Source organism: Pleurodeles waltl, chromosome 9 (genome assembly GCF_031143425.1).
Source record: "Pleurodeles waltl isolate 20211129_DDA chromosome 9, aPleWal1.hap1.20221129, whole genome shotgun sequence".
Taxonomy (NCBI): Eukaryota; Metazoa; Chordata; class Amphibia; order Caudata; family Salamandridae; genus Pleurodeles; species Pleurodeles waltl.
The window spans coordinates 478327847-478349699 of NC_090448.1; the positions used below are offsets into that span (position 1 = coordinate 478327847).

The 21853-nt window shown below is 44.1% G+C and overlaps 1 protein-coding gene across 1 annotated transcript in view; it reads left to right on the forward strand.

Moving 5' to 3' along the window:
* Positions 1–21853, forward strand: part of ADSS1 (adenylosuccinate synthase 1) — a 438091-nt gene that overhangs the window by 156747 nt on the left and 259491 nt on the right. The window contains exon 3 of the mRNA XM_069207315.1: positions 3944–4006. Within this exon, the coding sequence (XP_069063416.1) occupies positions 3944–4006 (63 nt within the window). The remainder of the gene's footprint in view (positions 1–3943; positions 4007–21853) is intronic.

Sequence of the window (21853 nt, forward strand, 5' to 3'; positions counted from 1 at the left end):
GATGGAAAATCTCTAGTCTTAATCGCGTAAGGACAAACCGATGTCTTGGCTTCAGTACGTTACTTAAGTAATGGTCAATGCCATCTGTTTGTTGTAACATACGGTTTCTCCTAACGCTATGTTTATTTGCCTCTATATCCCATCTCAAATCGGCCAGATGAGTGAGGCAGGTATTTTTCAAATCTTTCCTAGAGATTGTTTTCATTTTGTCTGGGGTGAAATACAACTCAGGATGGCCCAACTCCACTAGAAAATTCTTTCTATAGTTTAGCCATGGAATTTTAAGAGAATGAGTTAGTGCTAATGCATCGTCTATTATGGCCCTGTTCAGTCTGGTGGGATCAGAGGTCCATACTTTATGCCAGAGTAAAATTGGTTGGACACGAATAAGATCTGTTACTCCCATTTCTAAATGGCATACTGATGTTGAGGTAGATTTCGGGACACTTAAGATTGTCTTTAAAAGAGCATTTTCAGCTAGCTGTAAAGTATTACAGTCCTGATGCCCCCAAAGTCCTGCCCCGTACAGTGCGACCGAAACGCATTTCGCGTTGTATAGTGACATCATATCCTTAGGGGTCACTCTCCCAACCTTTTTAGAAAAGTTTTTTATGGCCATGATGGTTTTTGTGAATAACCGTTTCCTCTCTTTTATGGCTTGTGCCCATGTACCTTTATTGTCAAACATAATGCCTAGATACGAAAATGATCCAATATCAGCTCGTTTTGCACCTTTTAACATGATCTGACATTTCTTTATGGAACTTCTGCTATAATTCATTGAAAAGGTTTTAGAGTAATTAATTCTAAGACCCAGAGCGTCCATACAATTGTCAAAAGTTGTTATTAACCGTTGCAAGGCTACTGGAGTACGGGCCATCAAAACGGCATCATCCGCATACAAGAGCGCTGGAATCTTTTGAGGGCCTACTTGTGGGAGATCGCTGCAGGCATCGGATAGGACCCCCTCTAATTTGTTAATATATAAGGCAAACAATGAGGGAGCTAGCACACAGCCTTGATGTACCCCTCGTTCAATGGAGAACAAGGAAGTGCATTCCCCCTGGAGCCCATAGCGAACCCTGGCATTGGCTCTGGCGTACAGTTCCCTGATGAAATGTACTATGGCAGTATCAACCCCCATATCCAATAAGATTAACCACAGTTTAGATGCACCACACAGTCAAATGCAGAGGTCAAATCGATGAACACGAGGTATAGGGCTCCGGCCTTGGCCCTTGTGTATTTACCAATTATGATATTGAGGTTAAGAGCTTGCTCCATCATCCCTATCCCAGCCCTAAACCCATACTGCAAGTCCGAAAGGATGTTGTTGTCCTCTGTCCAGTCTTGCAGTCTATTTAAAACAATTCGTCCCGCAATCTTTGCAAATGTATCGAGCAGAGAGATTGGACGATAGCATGTAGGATTTTGGCGATCTCCCTTTTTGAAGATTGGAATGATTATAGACTCAGCCCAGGTCGAGATGAAAGCTGTAGAGCAACTGGCGCGTAACACCTGCGTCAATAGTGGGCCCCAGAGTGACACGTTGGTTTTATAAATATCAACTGGGACTCCATCTGGGCCTGGGGCTTTCCTGCTTTTGCTGGCGTTAATAGCGTCAATAACCTCATTTAGGCTGAATGGTGGAGAAATGGGATGAGAGTCTAATCTAGGGAGATTTGGTTCCAGAGCCAGATTTTCTGAGGAGTATATAGCGGAGAAGAAAGCAACCCAATCCTCTTCCGTGATGACAATTTCAATTGTTGGTAACTTTCCATCGCATTGGAGGGGGGAATTCACGATTTTCCAGAACTTAACATTGTCGTTCTGGAGGCTTGCATTGTGAAGGGATTGCCATACCTCATTTTTTAAATTTTGTTTCCTTTTCTTTATAGCGTTTTTATACTCCTTCCTCTTAAGACTTAATTCATGTTTATCAGGGTTTTGTAATTGTAGATAATGTTTTAGATTCTTAAGGGCTTGTGTGCATTCAGCGTCGAAGCAATCTTTATCTACCTGTGTTCTCAGTTTACTAAAACTTACTGTAAGGGACTGTTTAATTCCAATGGTGATTGTGGTGAAGGCTTTAATACAATCTTGTGGACTGGTATTGTCTGAGAGACAGGTATTAAATTCTTTAGAATAGTTACTCATTAATTGTTCCATGAAACCTATGGGTTCAATCTCTGACCACCTAATTGTATAGCCATTTCTTGCACCCAGTTCGATGTTTACTACCACCTCTTCTGATTCCCTGTGTTTGGATATGGCTTGAGGAAATGTGAGACCTAAGACCATACACAATGCAGGACCAGCCTACCTGAACCACCGTATCTCATTCCACACCCGCCAGATCACTTGGAGCCAGTGTAGGTCTCTGAGGTGGGAGGAGATGTGGCTGTGTTGTGGGATGTCCAGGATGAGTCTGGCTGCTGCATTCTGAATTCTTTGTAGTCTTGATTGTAGTTTCTTGGTGATGCTGACATAGAGTGTGTTGCCATAGTCCAGTCTACTAGTTACGAGTGCGTGGGTGACTTTCTTCCTCCTGTCAGAGGGGATACACTTGAAAATCATTCGCATCAGTCAGAGAGTGTGGAAGCATGATGATGAGATAACGTTGACTTGGCGGGTCATGGATAGAGAGGAGTCCAGGATGGTGCCCAGGTAGCGAACATGGTCTGTGGGAGCAGAGGAGTTTCCCAGTGCTGTGGGCCACCAGGAGTTGTTCCAGGTGGAGGGGGTAGAGCTGATTACGAGGATCTCTGTCTTATACAAGTTGAGTTTGAGGCAGCTGGCTTCCATCCAGGCTGCGACTTCAGTCATCCCGTTGTGGACATTTCTCTTGGCCTTCGTAGAGTCATCGGACAAGGAGAGGATCAGCTGGGTATCATCGGCATTGGAGACTATGTTTAGCCTGTATAATAATCATCATTATCAGGTTTGTTTAACACATCAAAAATATCTCACTGCCGAAATATCATATTATTTGAGACAGAGCTGATATAACTTGTTCAAGTGAGCTTACTGGCATGCACTTTTCAATATAATATATTTTTGTCTTACAGACAGAACCTTTATAAGTAATAATGTGCATATCTAAAATTGCATTGCAGCCTTTCATTGTCTTTGCTTGTTCAGGTGGGCTTAAGAATATTGTGGAAGTCTATAACCCAGATTCTTACTTATTGCTTTGACAACATTGCTTGGTCCACTGTCATATAAGGTATTTATGTGTTTCCTTTTTTGATGATATGGTACCCATCATTCACACTGCAAATTAGGGTGTATCCTTTCCTTCTGTCCTGAAGAAGACCCAATCCCAAATACTTTTCAAATTGGTGGAAACGATGTCTACATACTCTAATGCTTGATAAATTGCAATAATGAATGGGCAACACTGATTCGACTATTTTTCAATGTATATTTAGTTTGCATCATTACAAAGTAAGCTTTTGTTTGTTTTCCTTGACTGTCTTTTGTCCTATATCACCTTCACCTTCATGTGGACAATGTCTTTTTAACTTACCATTAGGAACACCCTTATGTGATGTATGATGTCTTGTTTAAAAAAAGATAATATTGTTGTGTACATGTTTTTTTCATGTAATTTTGATGTATACAATGTTTTCCCACCCCATTGCATTTGTATACAAAGGACTAATTTTTAAATCTTTTATTGAGTTTTAGATTGTTTTATAATTGCTACCGACAGATTCCATATAACTTTCATGTAACACAAGCTCAGATTCTGAGGATTATCAAGTGCACCCAGTGTAGTTATACCTATCTGTAAATTCTGTCCATCAAGAGGTATATAGTACACAAAACAGAGAAAGAGCATTAATCATTTTCTGCATAGTTTAAGAGAATGTAAGTTGGGTGTTAAATAATGCTTTTCAGGATTGTCTATTTAAATTAATTAGTTACTGTGTTTATTTAGGTAATGGAGTTGTGATACACTTGCCAGGCCTGTTTGAAGAAGCTGAGACAAATGAAGGCAAAGGTATGAATTAGCACTTTTCTATCTATCTGTTTCTCCACCAGTACTTATAATTTTTAAGTTTGTAGTTTGGTGGATGATGACATACAATCTATCTTCTTTCTGAGCGGTTTAACCAAGGTTTCATCTTGCATCCTCACTTATGATCTTGATTGCTGTGGAAAAAAGGCTAATGCTAATCGAAGGATTAAAGATCTTCTGGTTCCTTGTCTTCAATAACTAAGGCTTGACCACACCATAAAGACAAGTTTCTTCCCATCTGAAAGAAGAAAGGCGTAGCCCTTGAAACAGTAAATAGATATATCTGCTCTACCTTCTTGGCTACATACATGTATTCGCATACCGGGTTCCTGCAAAAGAATCAATATCCCCATCTCATATCAAGCTTCTATGAAAGCATTGCAAGTACTTTTACCATAGGGGAAGAATAGAATGTAGGACTTTGAAAAGGAAAACCTAAACTCAGTGTAATCAGACTTGTTGCTACATAGTCAGATAGCTATTCCCTTGAATGGCTTTCTTGTCACTGCCCTTAATTGTTTCGAGGAGGTAACCCTCTGATGGTCTACCTTGATGACATTTGACAAAGAAAGACAGCAAAGTTAATGGTTGAAAGGTGGCCTTTTTTCCTTGACAACTTCACCACACATTACTATCAAGGAGTAGATTCTTAAAATTCATTTAGAGATCCCTCCCTCAGCAAGGGTTTATCAAGGATGGACAAAATTAGAATGCAAGCACTGGCACCCAAATCCTTTTTCAAAATAGTCCCAATGCTGTAGATAGCTAACTACTTGTGACAAATCCAAGTCAGGCAGTCCCAGGGAAATCAGAAGTTAATCTGCCCTACTTGTGATGATTGGGCTTTTTGGCTCTTTTGAACTTCGACCATCAAACTGGTGATCACGTACCTCTTTGAGTACTTGACTCTCAGAGTATCAAGGTCACAGTTCTGATAGGCTAAATTAGAGGTGTGCTGTATGCAAGACACCCAGCATCTGACCAAATAATACCAAATAAATCAATAACCAGTCAGCATTTTACCTTTTAAAAAAGGAACATACTTTGATACACACCCAACTAAATACTACTCATAAAATAAAAAGTCTGTACAAAATAGTAAGTGATAAAAAAACTATTGAAATAACAGGAAGTAACCTTGAAAAGTACATGGGTGCACACTGAAGGAAAACCTCAGAGGTCAACTAACCCTAGAAACAGACTAACAGTAGGTCTGATCCACTCTTAACGGTTTGCTAGCCAGCTCACTCTATGACCCAGAACTAGAACACCCAATATATACTGATATCAAATAATTGAAGATATGAAATTGTACAAAGTGAGACCTATTGACTTTGTACAGAGAATTCATAATTTGAAATCCAGTGAAAAATCAAACATTCAACATGTATGAAAACTTCAGTGTACTTTCACAATCACAGAGATATTTTAATTTTCATTATTAACACACCACACATTAGCTTTGACTCCCTTTCAATAATAAATATTTCCCCACAGCCAACACACCAATGAAAGACCAAATTCTGTTTTTACTCCAGTTTCTCTAACAACATCTCAGGACCTACCACACAAAGGGGGTTATTACAACTTTGGAGGAGGTGTTAATCTGTCCCAAATGTGACGGATATACCACCAGCCGTATTACGAGTTCCATAGGATACAATGGACTCGTAATACGGCTGGTGGTATATCCGTCACTTTACCGTCACTTTTGGGATGGATTAACACCTCCTCCAAAGTTGTAATAACCCCCAAAGAGTCCCTCACACTCAAAGGGTTCACAAAAGGTCACCTCTGGGAGTAGCTTGCCACAGACTCCAGATTCTCCCAGGGTCATTCATTCTCCCTCCTGGGAGAGATAGGGCTTGATTACGACCTAGGCCAATGGGATATTCTTCCACAAACGTGACGGATATCCCGCCTGCCATTTTGCAAGTTCCATAGGATATAATAGAACTTGTAATGTGGCAGATGGGACATCCGCCACGTTTGTGGCAGAATATCCCATCCGCCAAGGTCGCAATCAGGGCCATAGTGTTTATTCCTGCTCCAGGAACTTGGGGGACCCACCACCTTTTCTCGACTGACACCCCCCTAATGATTTTTAAAGTATTCTGTGGTGCCACTGCCTCTCTGGGGCACCACCACAAGCGATATGTAAATATTGCAACATACCCTTATGTCAGAAACTCTAAAGTCAGCCCCATAGGATGCACTGTGGTCACTAGTAGGAGATGGATGGTTACAGGCGCCAATTGTTACACATGGAGCACTCCCATTAATTATCTTCTAGACCTGTGAACACATTCCTTGTCTCCAAAAGATTTACTCGTATATGGATATCTCAGTTTTAACATGTCATTCTCACTCAAGATGGATGCCATTCTGAACCATGAAAGGTTAGAAGAAAATAATTGGCCTTCTCCAACATGGTGGATGAAGTCTCGCAATATCTCCTGTGACATAAATGGGAATTGAGCAATGTCAGCCATTTACAGGGCACATAGTAACACCATGCTTCTTGTTTGGCTTCTTTGTGTCCCACCATTGGCACTTTCTTAACTGAAGGTTTTCCAACTCATTGCTGTATTCCCTCAAAGTCCTTGTATGTATTGCTATTGTAGTATTGTCATGTTGGTATCTTTGAACATTTGAAATGTAAGGACATTGAACCTACAGTTTGTGTGTCTCTTTAACTACTGAGAATTATCAGGTGAAACCAAATACATGGATCAGAGTTTAGGAAACGGTGCCATAAGACTTTCCTCTGAAAATATTCCTGAGCAGAGTTGCTACACTCTGAGTGCCAGTGATTCTGTACAATGTCTCTATGTTTATGTACAATTATTTGATTTATGTGCATGTATTTTTAGTATGAAAGTGAGAGCTCACCAATTGTTTTTTTGCATATTATCTATATGCGCATATTTACAACAAAAAGAACACTAGTTAATGAATATCCATTCTACAGGGAGTGCAGAATTATTAGGCAAATGAGTATTTTGACCACATCATCCTCTTTATGCATGTTGTCTTACTCCAAGCTGTATAGGCTCGAAAGCCTACTACCAATTAAGCATATTAGGTGATGTGCATCTCTGTAATGAGAAGGGGTGTGGTCTAATGACATCAGCACCCTATATCAGGTGTGCATAATTATTAGGCAACTTCCTTTCCTTTGGCAAAATGGGTCAAAAGAAGGACTTGACAGGCTCAGAAAAGTCAAAAATAGTGAGATATCTTGCAGAGGGATGCAGCACTCTTAAAATTGCAAAGCTTCTGAAGCGTGATCATCGAACAATCAAGCGTTTCATTCAAAATAGTCAACAGGGTCGCAAGAAGCGTGTGGAAAAACCAAGGCGCAAAATAACTGCCCATGAACTGAGAAAAGTCAAGCGTGAAGCTGCCACGATGCCACTTGCCACCAGTTTGGCCATATTTCAGAGCTGCAACATCACTGGAGTGCCCAAAAGCACAAGGTGTGCAATAATCAGAGACATGGCCAAGGTAAGAAAGGCTGAAAGACGACCACCACTGAACAAGACACACAAGCTGAAACGTCAAGACTGGGCCAAGAAATATCTCAAGACTGATTTTTCTAAGGTTTTATGGACTGATGAAATGAGAGTGAGTCTTGATGGGCCAGATGGATGGGCCCGTGGCTGGATTGGTAAAGGGCAGAGAGCTCCACTCCGACTCAGACGCCAGCAAGGTGGAGGTGGAGTACTGGTTTGGGCTGGTATCATCAAAGATGAGCTTGTGGGGCCTTTTCGGGTTGAGGATGGAGTCAAGCTCAACTCCCAGTCCTACTGCCAGTTCCTGGAAGACACCTTCTTCAAGCAGTGGTACAGGAAGAAGTCTGCATCCTTCAAGAAAAACATGATTTTCAAGCAGGACAATGCTCCATCACACGCGTCCAAGTACTCCACAGCGTGGCTGGCAAGAAAGGGTATAAAAGAAGGAAATCTAATGACATGGCCTCCTTGTTCACCTGATCTGAACCCCATTGAGAACCTGTGGTCCATCATCAAATGTGAGATTTACAAGGAGGGAAAACAGTACACCTCTCTGAACAGTGTCTGGGAGGCTGTGGTTGCTGCTGCACGCAATGTTGATGGTGAACAGATCAAAACACTGACAGAATCCATGGATGGCAGGCTTTTGAGTGTCCTTGAAAAGAAAGGTGGCTATATTGGTCACTGATTTGTTTTTGTTTTGTTTTTGAATGTCAGAAATGTATATTTGTGAATGTTGAGATGTTATATTGGTTTCACTGGTAATAATAAATAATTGAAATGGGTATATATTATTTTTTGTTAAGTTGCCTAATAATTATGCACAGTGATAGTCACCTGCACACACAGATATCCCCCTAACATAGCTAAAACTAAAAACAAACTAAAAACTACTTCCATAAATATTCAGCTTTGATATTAATGAGTTTTTTGGGTTCATTGAGAACATGGTTGTTGTTCAATAATAAAATTAATCCTCAAAAATACAACTTGCCTAATAATTCTGCACTCCCTGTAGATAAAGTATAATTGTAATTATGTTACAGGCTATTTCCTGAAAATGAAACTAGCAGTGATTCCATATCTCATTCTTCATCCTCTAGGGTCACAGGTAGTTATCACTTAGCAGCACATGAAACCCTCTTTTGTCTCAAGCCATTGGCCAGTTTTTTTTTTCCACCCTCATCTTTTACTTTAGAATCAACAGCTGGGGCCCTAACCTATGCCTGTGCACTTCTCTCCTGGGCATCCGTACACACACAGTGCACCAGTGACAGTCTGCTGGTTTTCAGTTTTCTACCTCTCCCTCAGCTCTGCACTCCAGGCCCGGTGGACAGAAAGAGAAGTAACTATTTCCCACTCTCCCACTTGCCTGTACTGCAGTCGCCAAGCTTGGGCAGTGGTGAAGCTGGAGCTTCCCCACTGATGCTAATAATGAGGTTCCTTAAGATTGTTGGGACATCAAACCAGGTTAACACATGTACAGTGGACAATTTCATGAAATAGCATGGTTGCATGGGGCACGAGCATGCCACAAGCTCTTAGAAGGAAGGAAGCAAATAATCTTGCATAGAATTTTACAAATGCTGCAAGTGCCTGCAGTCGAAGGCAACCACCACCAGTATAAACAGACCATTCACAAACAGCACCTACATATTAAGATATCTTAGAGCCCTATATCATCATTTAGAGGTTTTTTTCTGCCTGTGTTTCTAGGTGGCAACCTCTTGCCAACAGAAGTGCTTTGGTGGGCGATAGTGACATCTAGAATTTCCAGTTGGCCACTCCAGGATGATTTTCTACAGCCGCTAGCACTAATGTAGTGGCCTGCACATGCCTTCCTGTTCATCCTTGGTGGTCCCGTGCCATAAGGTCTTCAAGGCAACAGCTCCAAAATTTCTCAGGCAGTCCATTCTCCCTGCATGCACTCTCCAAGCACAAATGCCTTATGCCACTTGGAGGGAGCCTGTGTGCCCAGCAGGAGCCAATAATTCCCATTCCTGAACACCCACAAATAGAACCAAGACACAGATGGCCAAAGATGCCCCCGTTTTTACATCCTCTTCTGGTCTTGAGAGGGAGTAATGGAGCTAGCATCACTAGTTCTAGAGGCAACGTTCACAAAAATCTCAGGATTATAGGTACAGAGTGGGTCTCCCACACTACAGACTGGGATTCATTTGAGTGCTGGGTCGTCATCCTGCTTCTGTTGCTCCCCTCCCTCTCAACCTTTCTTCTCTATACAGGGGTTTCAAAATGGAGGTGTACTTTTGTAGAACCTGGGAGCTGCCTACCCAATCCAGTGATGTCATATTACTCATGTGCCTCTAACTGGAACTTCCAGGGATCAGTACCTTGGCTGGCAGCGACTTTGACAGAAAACTGGAAAGAATGCAAGATGGTTGCTGAGGACAAAATTGCAGCACCCTTCTCTGAGCCCTGCTGTCACACTCAGGTCTGTTGTTACCCCTCCATGACTTCAGTGAAAATCCAGTGGTGGCTGGAGCCCAAGGTCTTCTGACCTCCCTTCGATCCATGTAGGAATGTCCTGCAAATACTTCACAGGGAGATGCTGCTAACCAACATGTAGAAAGTTTTATCTTGCCCTCTTCTTGCACCAAAAGTATTCTAATCCCCTTAAATGGATGACCCTATTGTATTGGGGAGCTTTGAACTGCAAACTAGTCAGCCAAGTAGTTAACTTACGAAGTAGGGCAGCTCAAAGCATGAATACCATTAAGGGAGTCTCCGGTAAATATGCCTCATTTATCAACAAATGAACAAACTCATATAGAGTAAAACAAGCATTTAATATAATGTGACCCTGTAAATGATAGGGAAGTACATCACATACCTTATTGCATTTTGCCCGAAGAACCTATGTTTTAGGCACACTTTACCCAAATTGAAAACCATTTTGAAAATACTCCTTTACGTATAGGCCAAAAAGATAGGGGGATTTTTTTTCTTGGATTCCAAATTGAATAATAAGGTCTTGGCAGAGCTCACGTAACTTGATCTTGGTCCTGTTTGTGACAGTGCCTCATGTGTCCAGACGGCAGTCTGAGTCAGACAACAGATATTAGAACTGTGGGCTGAAGGTGTGATAGCTCCCGCTATCAAGCCATGATATCATGATATCATTTAGACTTGCTCACTTTTGGTGTGATATTCCCTTAGACTTTTTGCTTTTACTAACCTGGTTTTGCTGAACCAATTTATGTTGGCAGTGGGACACCTTACACGTTATCCCTGCTAATCAGCAGTAAAGTGATTGTGCTCTACCCCTTTAATATGGTAAATTTGGCCTATTCATAATTGGCACATCAATTTACTTCTAAGTCCCTAATACATGTTACTACCTGTACCCAGGTCCTGTAAATTAAATGTTACTAATGGGCTGCACCACTCAGTGTGCCACCAACTAAAGAAACTCCTTTAAGCATGTCTAAGATCTGTCACTGCTGCCTGTGGTATACTTTGAAACTGCCATCTTGACCTGGCAAAATAAACATTTCACCAGGCCCAAACCATTATTCTTAATACTAATAAGACACCCTAAGGTAGGTCCTAAAGGGTCAAAGGGCAGGGTGCCTGGTATTTAAAATGTAGTACCTGTGTACTTAAGATGTATATGTCCTGACAGTGAAAAACTCCTAAAGTCGTTTTTTGAAATGCATTACCTTATTTCACTTATAAAGTGATATATTCAGTTTGGAAGCAGATAAAAAAATGCTTCTTCCCCTCATTTGAATTGATTATAATTTAAAATGGTAAAGGCAGATCTTAAATTAGTATTCTGAAAATACCACTCTTAGAATGTTGGCAGTTGCCTGCCCAAACCAAATGTACCTTCCTGCCAGTGTCTAGGGTCACATGGCTGTTAATGGCTCTTCTGCACTGTGATGTGTATTTGTAGGAGGCTGGCCTGATTTGTAGTGAGTACCTGAGGTACTTACACCTTATACCAGGTCCAGTTATCCCTTATTAGTGTAGTGTAGGCAGTGTCTAGAAGCCAGGATCCCTAGAGGTAGCTGTGGATGAGCAGCCAAGGCTTATCTTGGAGACATGCAAAGCTCATGCAATACCACTGTAGTCACAAAGTACTTACATGAAAGAAAATACTCAGTATTACAAACATAAAGGCCCTTTATTTTGGTGACACAAATACCAAAAATACCATAGAGACTATACTCCCTTAGGAGGTAAGTAATACACAAATTATCTACAGTAGTATGCAGAAATAGGCATAAAAACAGTTAGAAAACAGTGCATTTAGTGCAAATCACAATAGTTAGAGATGGGCCTAGGGGGAACACAAACCATATATTAAGAAAGTGGAGCGTGAAAGTCGATCTCCCACTTAGGCAAGTGTAGTGTGTAGAGGGGATCTGGGAGTACTAGGAAACCCCAAAGGTAAGTACTAGATCCCACCTCAGTGTCCAGGAAAGGAGGAGTAAAACACAGTAACTTTCCCAGAACACACACAGAAACTAAAAGAAGGATTATGCAAGAACTAGATTCCTGGACCTGTGGAAGAAGGGAACCAAGTCCAAGAAGCACAGAAGAGTCCAGGGAGAACAGGAGCCCCTGCTAACCCGGATGAAGGTGCAAAAGAAGAATCACCGGTGAAGAAGAACAGTCAGTTCTGCACCCAAGAAGATAGTCAGGTTCCTGGTTGGTGCAAGTGATGTTCCACACCGGATGGAAGATTGCAGTCTGATTTGTGTCGCTGTAGTCCGCCAACAAGCCTTGGCACACGCAAAGCTCACGGTAAGCAGAAAATGGCGCAGCATGGGACCAGAAAGGACGAGGTGGACTCAACCCAGAAGGGGGAGTCGAAAAGGGCTCACAGCAACTCAGAGAGCCCACAGAAGACCAGGCAGTCCGCACAGCAGTCCCACAGCATGGGGACAAGGAAGGTGCAAAAGAGGCCCATGCAGCATGATGACAAAGGCTCCCATGCCTCCGGAGAACCACTCAGGAAGCTGTGTGTCACAGGATAGAGTGCTGGGGGCTAGAGCTACACGATGCACAAATAACTTTGTGGAAAGATGCCAATGAGACTTGGCAGATGCAAAACATGTGGTGCACGGGGGTACTGTCTAGCGTGGGGAGGCAAGCTCTTACCTCCACCCAAGTTGGACAGTTTGATGTGAGGACCATCAAGGCCACTTCAGTCAACCACCTGTGATGCAGGATCCATGCAGCACAGCAGCAGAGGAGATCCATGCAGCCGGTGTCTGCTGAAGCAGGAGAGTCACTCCTTCACCCCAAGCTAGATTAATTTGCTCTTCTGGTACAGGCTGAAGACGGGCTGTCCTCAGAGGATGCCCGACCGGGAAACAGTTGCAGTTGCTAGCAGGGCTCAAGTTACAATGTTGCAGAAGGCATCTTGCTTCTTTGTTGCAGTTTGTAGAGATCCTGGAGGGTCCAGATGCATTTTATTCAGTAACACGTCAAAGTGGAGGATGCAGAGGATTCCTTCCGGAGTCTTGCAATCCGAATCTGAGGAACCTAACCAGGTAAGCACCAATCAGGGGAGGGCACTGACATCATCTGCTGCCACTGGCCACTCATATGCTCCCAGAGTTCCCTGGCAACCTTGAATCCAAGATGGCAAAGCCCAGGGAGCCTCCGAATGAGGTCTGAGCACCACCCCTGGGGCGGTGATGGACAGGGGAGTGGTCACTCCCCTTTCCTTTGTCCAGGGATTGGGGGTCCCGGAACTGGTGTAGACTGGATTATGCAAGGAGGGCACCAAATGTGCACTTCAAAGCATTTCCAGTGACCTGGGGAGGCTACCCCTCCCAGGCATGTAACACCTATTTCCAAAGGTAGAGGGTGTAACACCCCTCTCCCAAAAGAAATCCTTTGTTCTGCCTTCCTGGGCTTGAGCTTCTCAAGCAACAGGAGGTCAGAGACCTGTCTGTGAGGTGGCAGCAGCTGGGGATGCCTGGAAAACCTCAGAAGGGTATAATGGCAGTACTGGGGGTCCTCTAAGGAGCCCCCAGAGTGCATGGGATCATACAACCAATGCTTGCAAAAGCATGGGGGTATGATTCCTACATGTTTGAAATCCATCATGCCTATATTCGGAGTTACCATTATGTAGCTGGACATAGGTAATGACCTATGTCCAGTAAATGTGTAAAATGGCATCCCCGCACTCACCAAGTCTGGGAAAATGGTCCTGGAGGTCGTAGGGGCACCTCTGCTAGTGCAGGGGTGCCCTCACACACAAGTACTTTGCACCCTGCCGTCAGGGCTGGAGGGCCTGATATAGGGTGACTTATAAGTTACCTGGTGCAGTGTAAATGGCAGTGAAAGGGTGATTGCACCTTTTCACGCAGGTTGCAATGGCAGTCCTGCAGAAGCCTTTGCATGGGCTCCCTATGGGTGGCAAAATATATGCTACAGCCCATAAGTATCCCCTGGATACTAATGCCTTGGGTACCTAGGTACCATATACTAGGGCTTATAAGGGGACACTAGTATGCCAATCGTGGATGAAATACTGTGTTAACAGAATCCACCAACCATTTTAAAGGGAGAGAGCATAACTACTGGGGTCCTGATTAGCACACTTCCAAAGGCAGCCTGAAGACGTGCTCACTCTCTTCTTGACTTCTGAAGCTGCCTGCCCTGTCACTCATAAATGCAACCCACACCTGGGTCTCCCTGCCCTTTGCTACTATAGCCTGATTGGAGACGTACCCTGTGAGGAGGGAAGAACTGACCAGAACCAGTTAGTGTTAAGACAAAGGTGGTGACCCCTCTCATACAGGCTGGAACTGGGTATAAAATAGGCCATCATCATTAGAACCTCTCATCAGAACCCTCCCAGACCTGAAAAGATTTACAAGAAGGACTCCCTGCTGTGTCTGAAGAAGGAAGACTGGACCTACTTGCATTGAACTCAGGATCCCAGAGCTGACTCCAAAGGTCAGTTGACTGCTCTCATCTTTAACCTGCAGTGGAAAAACAGGCTTCCAGAGGCGTTCCTTGTAACTGCACAGCTGACCAGCACCAACTGGACCTGCTTGGACCAGCTGCTGGCCTCTGTTGGATTGAGTCCTGACCACCAAGAAAAGCCTCCCCAGTTCCTGGACGCATAGCTGGAGTCAGAGTGTACTCCTACAACCAGCAAACGTCAAGAACCGAACTCCAGGTGAAAATCCAGAGATACTGGGGTCTTTGCATTGAAAAAGAATTGTCCCCAGTACCCACATGCAAGAGAGTGAACTTCACTGAGGCCAACACAAGACCTGCATCCAACAGCTGACGTGACGTCCACAGCTCCGGACTTTACCTGCACAGTGCTCTTCACATCAGCTGCCCCTTATTTCCTGCAAATAAGAAATTCTGACCGGCAGCCAGCTCTTTGTGCCAAAATCAATGTCTTTTTGGTTCCCCACCAGCATGAAGCTCCAACTGAGGCTTCCTTATGTAGAACTGGACTGAGTTGGGAGGTAAAGTTTTCCCTGAGATGAACATGATCCATGTATCCGACACGCTCTCCATTACAGTTGACCTGAAGTTTTGACTTTGACCAACTCCAGCACAATCGGATAACCATTATTGTCGCTTTGTGCTTTTTGGCACTATTTGTACTTAAAACTTTAAATATTCATAACTCAAATAGAATGCTTTGGATTTTTTGTGCTTTGGTGTCACTTTATTTAATAATATTGACTATCTTTCTAAATTGTTTTGGAGATTTTCTTGAGTTGTGGTTTTGCTCTATTACTGTTTGAGTGCTGACTAAAATCTGTACACATTGCCTCTAAGTTAAACCTGACCGTTTGCATGCAAAGCTACTAGAGAGTGAATCACAGGTATATTTATTGACCTTTGTGATTTACACTGACAAGGACTGTGTTTATTACATGGGTGGGGTTCTCACCCTTCTCATCTAATACACTTGGGGCTAGATTGACTAAGCTCTTGTGTTGCCATTACGTAACACAAGATGATGCAGAGCAGCATAAGGGCTTAGGTCAGATTTACTAAGACATGCCGAGGCACCTTGCATGACTCTGCATAGCTTACTAAGTGTGGAGTAAAGCAAGGCAGCACTAGTGGCTGCCTTGGGTTACTCTGAGAAGGCGTTCCATGGGTGCAGTGTGGGTGTTCCCATGCATCCACCCATTGATTGTGGAACATTCCCAGATTTACTAAGGATTTTGGTGCAGTCCTAGATTACTAAAACTGGTAGATCTGTGAATGTGTCAAACTGTACGCTTTCCCAACAGAAGTGCAACAAAGCGAAATATCTTTATTTCCCCTCATTATTTCCTCTTTCTATTTATGCTGCATTCTTCAGCACATGTAGAAAGAGGAAAATGCCTCTGAGGGTTTTGTGCAGGAAGGTGTCTCTTCCTGCACAGAAGCAGTCCTGCCTGTAATGCATGCACCCTTGCACTATGGCACAAGGGTGCCTGTGTTGGTGCTAGGCTACATTGTGTGCACCAGCACTGATAGAGTGCAGGAATGTACCATATCTTAGCCGATATGGTACATTCTTGCTCTCTCCTTTTGATGCAGTGCAGTAATTTGTTTTTCTGCATTGTACTGTATCAAATCTTAGTAAATCTGGGCCTAATGTGTTACTTAACCTTTGATTATTATTGATCCCATAGATTCTGTGTTAGATAAAAAGCTTAAAATGGAAGTGAACATAGGGCACATATTATCTAGTGGCTTCCATCATCTCCCATGCTGTAAATAAAACCCTGGAAAGCAACCCCTTCCCTAGAGCCTTCCTCTGGTTTAGGTGACCTCAGAGGTTTTGAATAAGAAAACCCCTACTGAATATGAGGTACACTTCAACAGGTCAGCTTGAAACCTGGCTCTCACAAACAAATGAAGTTAGGATTTTTGAGACTCAACTTCTGTCAGTTAAATAGGAACACAAATTTCTTCCAGATTTCGTTTTTTATTGTTTCTCTGTTAGGCACACAAATACAATAGTGTTTGTTTAAAACTACAAACAAATTAAAAACAGTCTTAGTTAATACAAAGTTAACATTATACTATTTCTAAAAATAAAAGGCAAAAAAAAAGAGAAATTAAAGATTACACAATGCAGTGAAACGTACATACACTAGAAAACTGTCCTTCAGGTTGTTCAGTCTGTTGCCAGTCCTATAGACTAAGGGGGTCATTATGTACTTGGCGGTTCCGACCGCCATGCAGGCGGAGGCGGAAAAGACTGCCACCGGCATGGCGGTCTGAACCGCCATATTACGAACAAAGGGAGGCTACCGCTGACAGGCAGCCTGTCAATGGCGGATTACATTATCCGCTGCCCTCCGGATAATGTACCCTGTTTCCCCCAGCCTTTCCCTGGGGGTTCCCCCGCCAGGGCACTGCCCATGCACTTGGCATGGGCAGTGCAGGGGCCACCGTGCAGTGCCCCGTTGAGCAGGTCACTGCCTGATTTACGGGCAATGATCTGCACGACGGGTGCTGCTGCACCCGCCGCACTGAGGCATTGACGACGGCTCCATGTGGAGCCGTCGGCTATGTCCCGTCCCAGCAGAATGTACTTTATGCGGCCGGTGGGGTCTCAAGGGGTCTGGCTGTCTATAGAAAGACCGCCAGCGTGAACACAGCGGTGTTTACCACCATGTTCATAATGACCCCTTAAATGTAAGTTGCTGAGGCCTTGTGAGTGTTTATGTTATAGGAATTAACCAGGGGTTATAGCCTTCACCTCCATTGCATGGTGGGTTTTTCACAATTGTTTAAGCTCCACCCATCTTGCAGTTAGAGGTACTTTGGTTGTTCTCATGGCGATTCTGTTTTACCTTTAAGCACGTACTGGCAAAGTTCCCAATCAAAGGGCCTCATTACGAGTTTGTCGGTCCGTCGACAGCCATGGCAACGGCAGTCCGACCACCGTCGGGGTGGCGATCGGACCACCATATTATGAGTCATACGGGCCTATGGAGCAAAGACTGCTGTGGTTCCACCGGCACCACCAGGCAGCACAGACTGCCATGGTCATGAGGCAGCACAAACAGGCTGGCAGAGTCTGTGTTGCTGCCAGACACATTACGATGCTGCACACTGCCAGTGTGACCTTGGCAGTCCAACCACCATGTCCCAGTAGGCTGAAACAGACAGTATAAAGGGAGACACTCGCCTGCAGGAAGGTTTACATGTCCGCTGCCATGACTGAACGCATCCCAAACGTCCTGCTGCTGTTGTTGATCATCAGTGGAGCACAAAATCAACACCGCTGTGGATGCAACAGACCGTAAGTACACACACTTACCTGTGTAATTTCCCGTAACAACAAATCATAGCACCTTCGTCCACATGATATGGGGGTCACGCTACGGGCACCAAGTACACATCTCATCATGTACACACAGTCACAATTCGCCCCTTTTGGGCAGGTCACAAAAACTCATGGCCACACATCCCAGGCACAGGGATAGTGAAGGCTACACAACGTTCTCACACATCCCAACAACACACAAACATCACATATACATATAACTCACACACTCACATTCCACAGAGGCCATGGACTGTCATCACATATACAACACAATATGTGTCGATGTGGCATGGAACACAAACACCACTCCCATGAAACAGACCTGCAGTGGACACACGCATCACCCACATCACAGCACAAGGGAAGGACAATGGGATGCACAATAGACAGGAAGACAAATAGAGGAAGAGCACTATGCTAACAAAACCAGCACAATAGGGATGGGGGCATCAAGAGCACTCAGGGAAGGAGGCTGAACTGCGACACATCAAGATACCTGTAGGCCTGACATTGCACCATGACTGCCTTCTATGAATGCATTGGTTTGTTGTAGCTGAGTTGTCAATCCCTGGATGGCATTCACAATGGCTGACTGACCGACAGAGATATTTCTCACAAGGTCAGTAGCCCTCTCAGTGAAGGCAGCAGGGGTAACAGGGAATGGGGCAGAGGTCTCTGAAGCAAAGGAGACACCCATCCTCTTGGGTGAGTGGGCACAGCCAAATGCGTGGGGAGCAACAGGGAGGGCGGCAATAGAACGGGGGTGGTGGACAAAGATGGTACCGGGGGATTCCCCTATGGATCTATCACCACTAGGGAGTCTCCATTGGAGGAAGAATCCAATGATGATGATGTTGCGGTCTCCCCTGTGGCACTCCTCCTCCTCATCCAGCCACTGGGTCCCTCTGTGTCGGTGGTGTCTTGACCCAAGATCCCGTGGCCAGATGCTTCCCCACTCGGCTGTGCTCTGTCTCCTTCGCTTGCTGGTGGCGATGCTGCAAATACAAAGAGAAATAGGGTCATCACATGCCCATGATCACACTTGAACAACAGCTTTGATTAGCATACAGTATCATGATGTCAGGTAGGCCCCAGCAACAAACTACACCTAAGTGGCCCAGACATGTGCCATTTCCATGCATGCATGCCATATGAACTGTCAACAGTTGCCCACAGGAAAATCTGGATTTCACACAACTACAATTTCACAGCTGAAGTTGTGCAATCACTTTGACCATTTAACCATTACTAGACACCATCACCCTCAAAACTTTGGCCCATGGAGCAGCCCACAGACACCTGTTGGCATACAATAGTAGGCCAGTACAAAATGCATTTCCACTGATGCCACACAAGGTCATGCACATATCTCTTTGTCACATACACGATGACCCAACAATGAGAACTGATTATACAAAATCATGCCATGTTGATGACAACAGTACAATATCCTGGAGAAGGTGACATGGAAATACCAACGTCACTATAGAAACATATCAGCAATGTACAATTCACCAAGTGAAATCTGTCCTAATAGAGACATGGAGGTAGTATTAATGTTGCTCCGGTAGGGCACCCGTGGCATGGGAATGGACACTGTAGATATCATGTGCAATATGTCAGGGAGAGATGTCCCCAAAATCCACAACACAATGAAGCAGCAAGCCCCAAGGTAATCACCACTGATGTCTGAAACCCTTACTATGACATACTCTGAGTGCATCAGCAGAAGCCACTACTCCCTTGAATGTTGGGGAGGCCCTAAGATTTGCAAGTACGTGTTGAAGACCCTCAACATGCTGCTTAATTGGAAGCTACCTCACTCTTTGAATGAATACCTGTACCCAAATACATGTGATTTCTATGTAACTGCAAGTCACTCCATGATGCCTGCCAACAGTCAGGTTACAAACCTTCTCCATATCACATGTGCAGTGCACTTTTTCACATGATGATACATCAAGATCATAGAGTTTTAACAATGTGACTCTCTAAGCTCTGGGACTACCCGTCATGTCTCTCATTGCTATTGCAGTTGTGCACGCCTAACAACATGCTATGACAGGGTATGTGTCAGCCAGTAAACAATGGTGACACACTCCTGTATGTGGCACAACATGAAACATACCCCCATTGTAAGTGTCCTATTCTACACGCAGGTTGGCATGCACATATATGTGAGGGAATACAGACACCAGCCCATCAAAATAGCTACAGCATACGTGAAACTGCAGCTCACAAATGTTTTATTTAGAGTAATGGACACATGCTGACATGTAGGCATAAGAAATGTTGTCAACAGTGATGGCACATAAATCATGTCAGTGGACATTCCCCACTTACCAAAGGAAAGTAGTGATCTATAGCTGCATTCAAAAACCTATGTAATCCCTGTCACGTGTATGTTGGAAATTCTCACATTACAGTCTGTTGTCAGGCACCAGCAGCCATTATACACTGAAGACAAATATCTTCTGGGTGGCAGATACCTATATACACATTGCCCAGACACATGGCAGGGGACAGTGACCCATTCCCTACTTACCTTTGGCCTGGGACATTTAGGAGTAGTGGTCTGTTGCATAGAAATTGCACCCTCTACAACAATAAACAGTAGTTGTTTGAACAATGTACACAGCCATATGGGGTCCCTGCAGAGCAAGTGTTTTGTGGATTCCACTCAGTTGTGTTCTAGGTCCATGAGACAATAGGTAAGGTGCATCAGAAAGCACCACATGACATGTTTACACAAACAATCATTCATCTGTTGTGTGACACATGGCTCATACCAAATTGTCAGGGGGAGCTGTCAGACCCTCACTCAAGCCCTTGGCAATGGGACAGGCAGGAATATGCCATGTACTCACTACTATGTGGCTGCTGTGCTGCCCTCAAATACCCATCAAGCTCCGAATAGGCCACCACCAGGATGTGGGCCATTAGGGGGTCATAGTTCGGAAGGGCAACCCACCCACGCTGTGAGGACAGTTTCTGCTGTGCCCAGTGATCTTCCAGGCCCAGCATCTCAAGGCCTTCCACCTTTTTCTGCAGTGGGCGCTCTGTCAGCTGTGGACCCCCAGGGTCTGTACCTTGTTGGCAATGGCTCTCCATATCCCCTTCTTTCGATGACGTTGGCCTGCATGTATGCAAAAGACACATCAAGAGATCATGATCACAAATGGTTTTGTCATATATATGTCAGTAACATCAAGCTGAACTTTCCTATTTGTCAATACTCCCCAAGTGTGTCACATACAAGCCAATAAGTACAGGGACATTACTACAGACATTAATTTCCCAATTTGCAGACCAACCCACCACATAGCTCAGGCCCTCCAATGACAAACCAAGCTTACTGACATCATGTGGGACATGCTATAGTAACCTGGCTGAGATGTAAGCCACTGTGAGACACTTCATATCTTTGTGTTTCTGAAGGGTAGACTCCTTACGCATGAATGAACAACACATTCACACTCTGTGAAAATGACTCTGTGCATTCAGTCCCTATAGGCAACTGCCAGAGTACAAACTCAAACATCGCACTTGGTTAACAATGAAGGGACTGGCATAGTGGGTTCAGAAAGTGTCTACCCCTGTCCATGCTTGACATGTGCAATAACAAATGCAGACTCATGCCACTTCGAGGGGAGGGTTTATGTGCGATGTACCTGTACCACAGGACACTCCTTTGGACATATGTGTCCATCCTACCAAGATGGCATCCAAATAATAAAGGCATGCATTGTGCAGTTTCTGCTATGTGACCCAGCTACTGGCAACATCCACATAGCTCACATTACTCACAACTAACACATACAGCATGCATACTCAAGGAGGATCACAACACAACACATGGAGGATCTAGGAATACAAACACACACACCACAATGTGAACTCAGCATATGGCACTCTCCACCAATACCTGTATATTGACCCTCCCATTGATGCCACTCCTACAAGCACATGAGTAGTCAAACAGGCACACATAGGCACAATATAGACTATGAGGAGGGTAAGGGA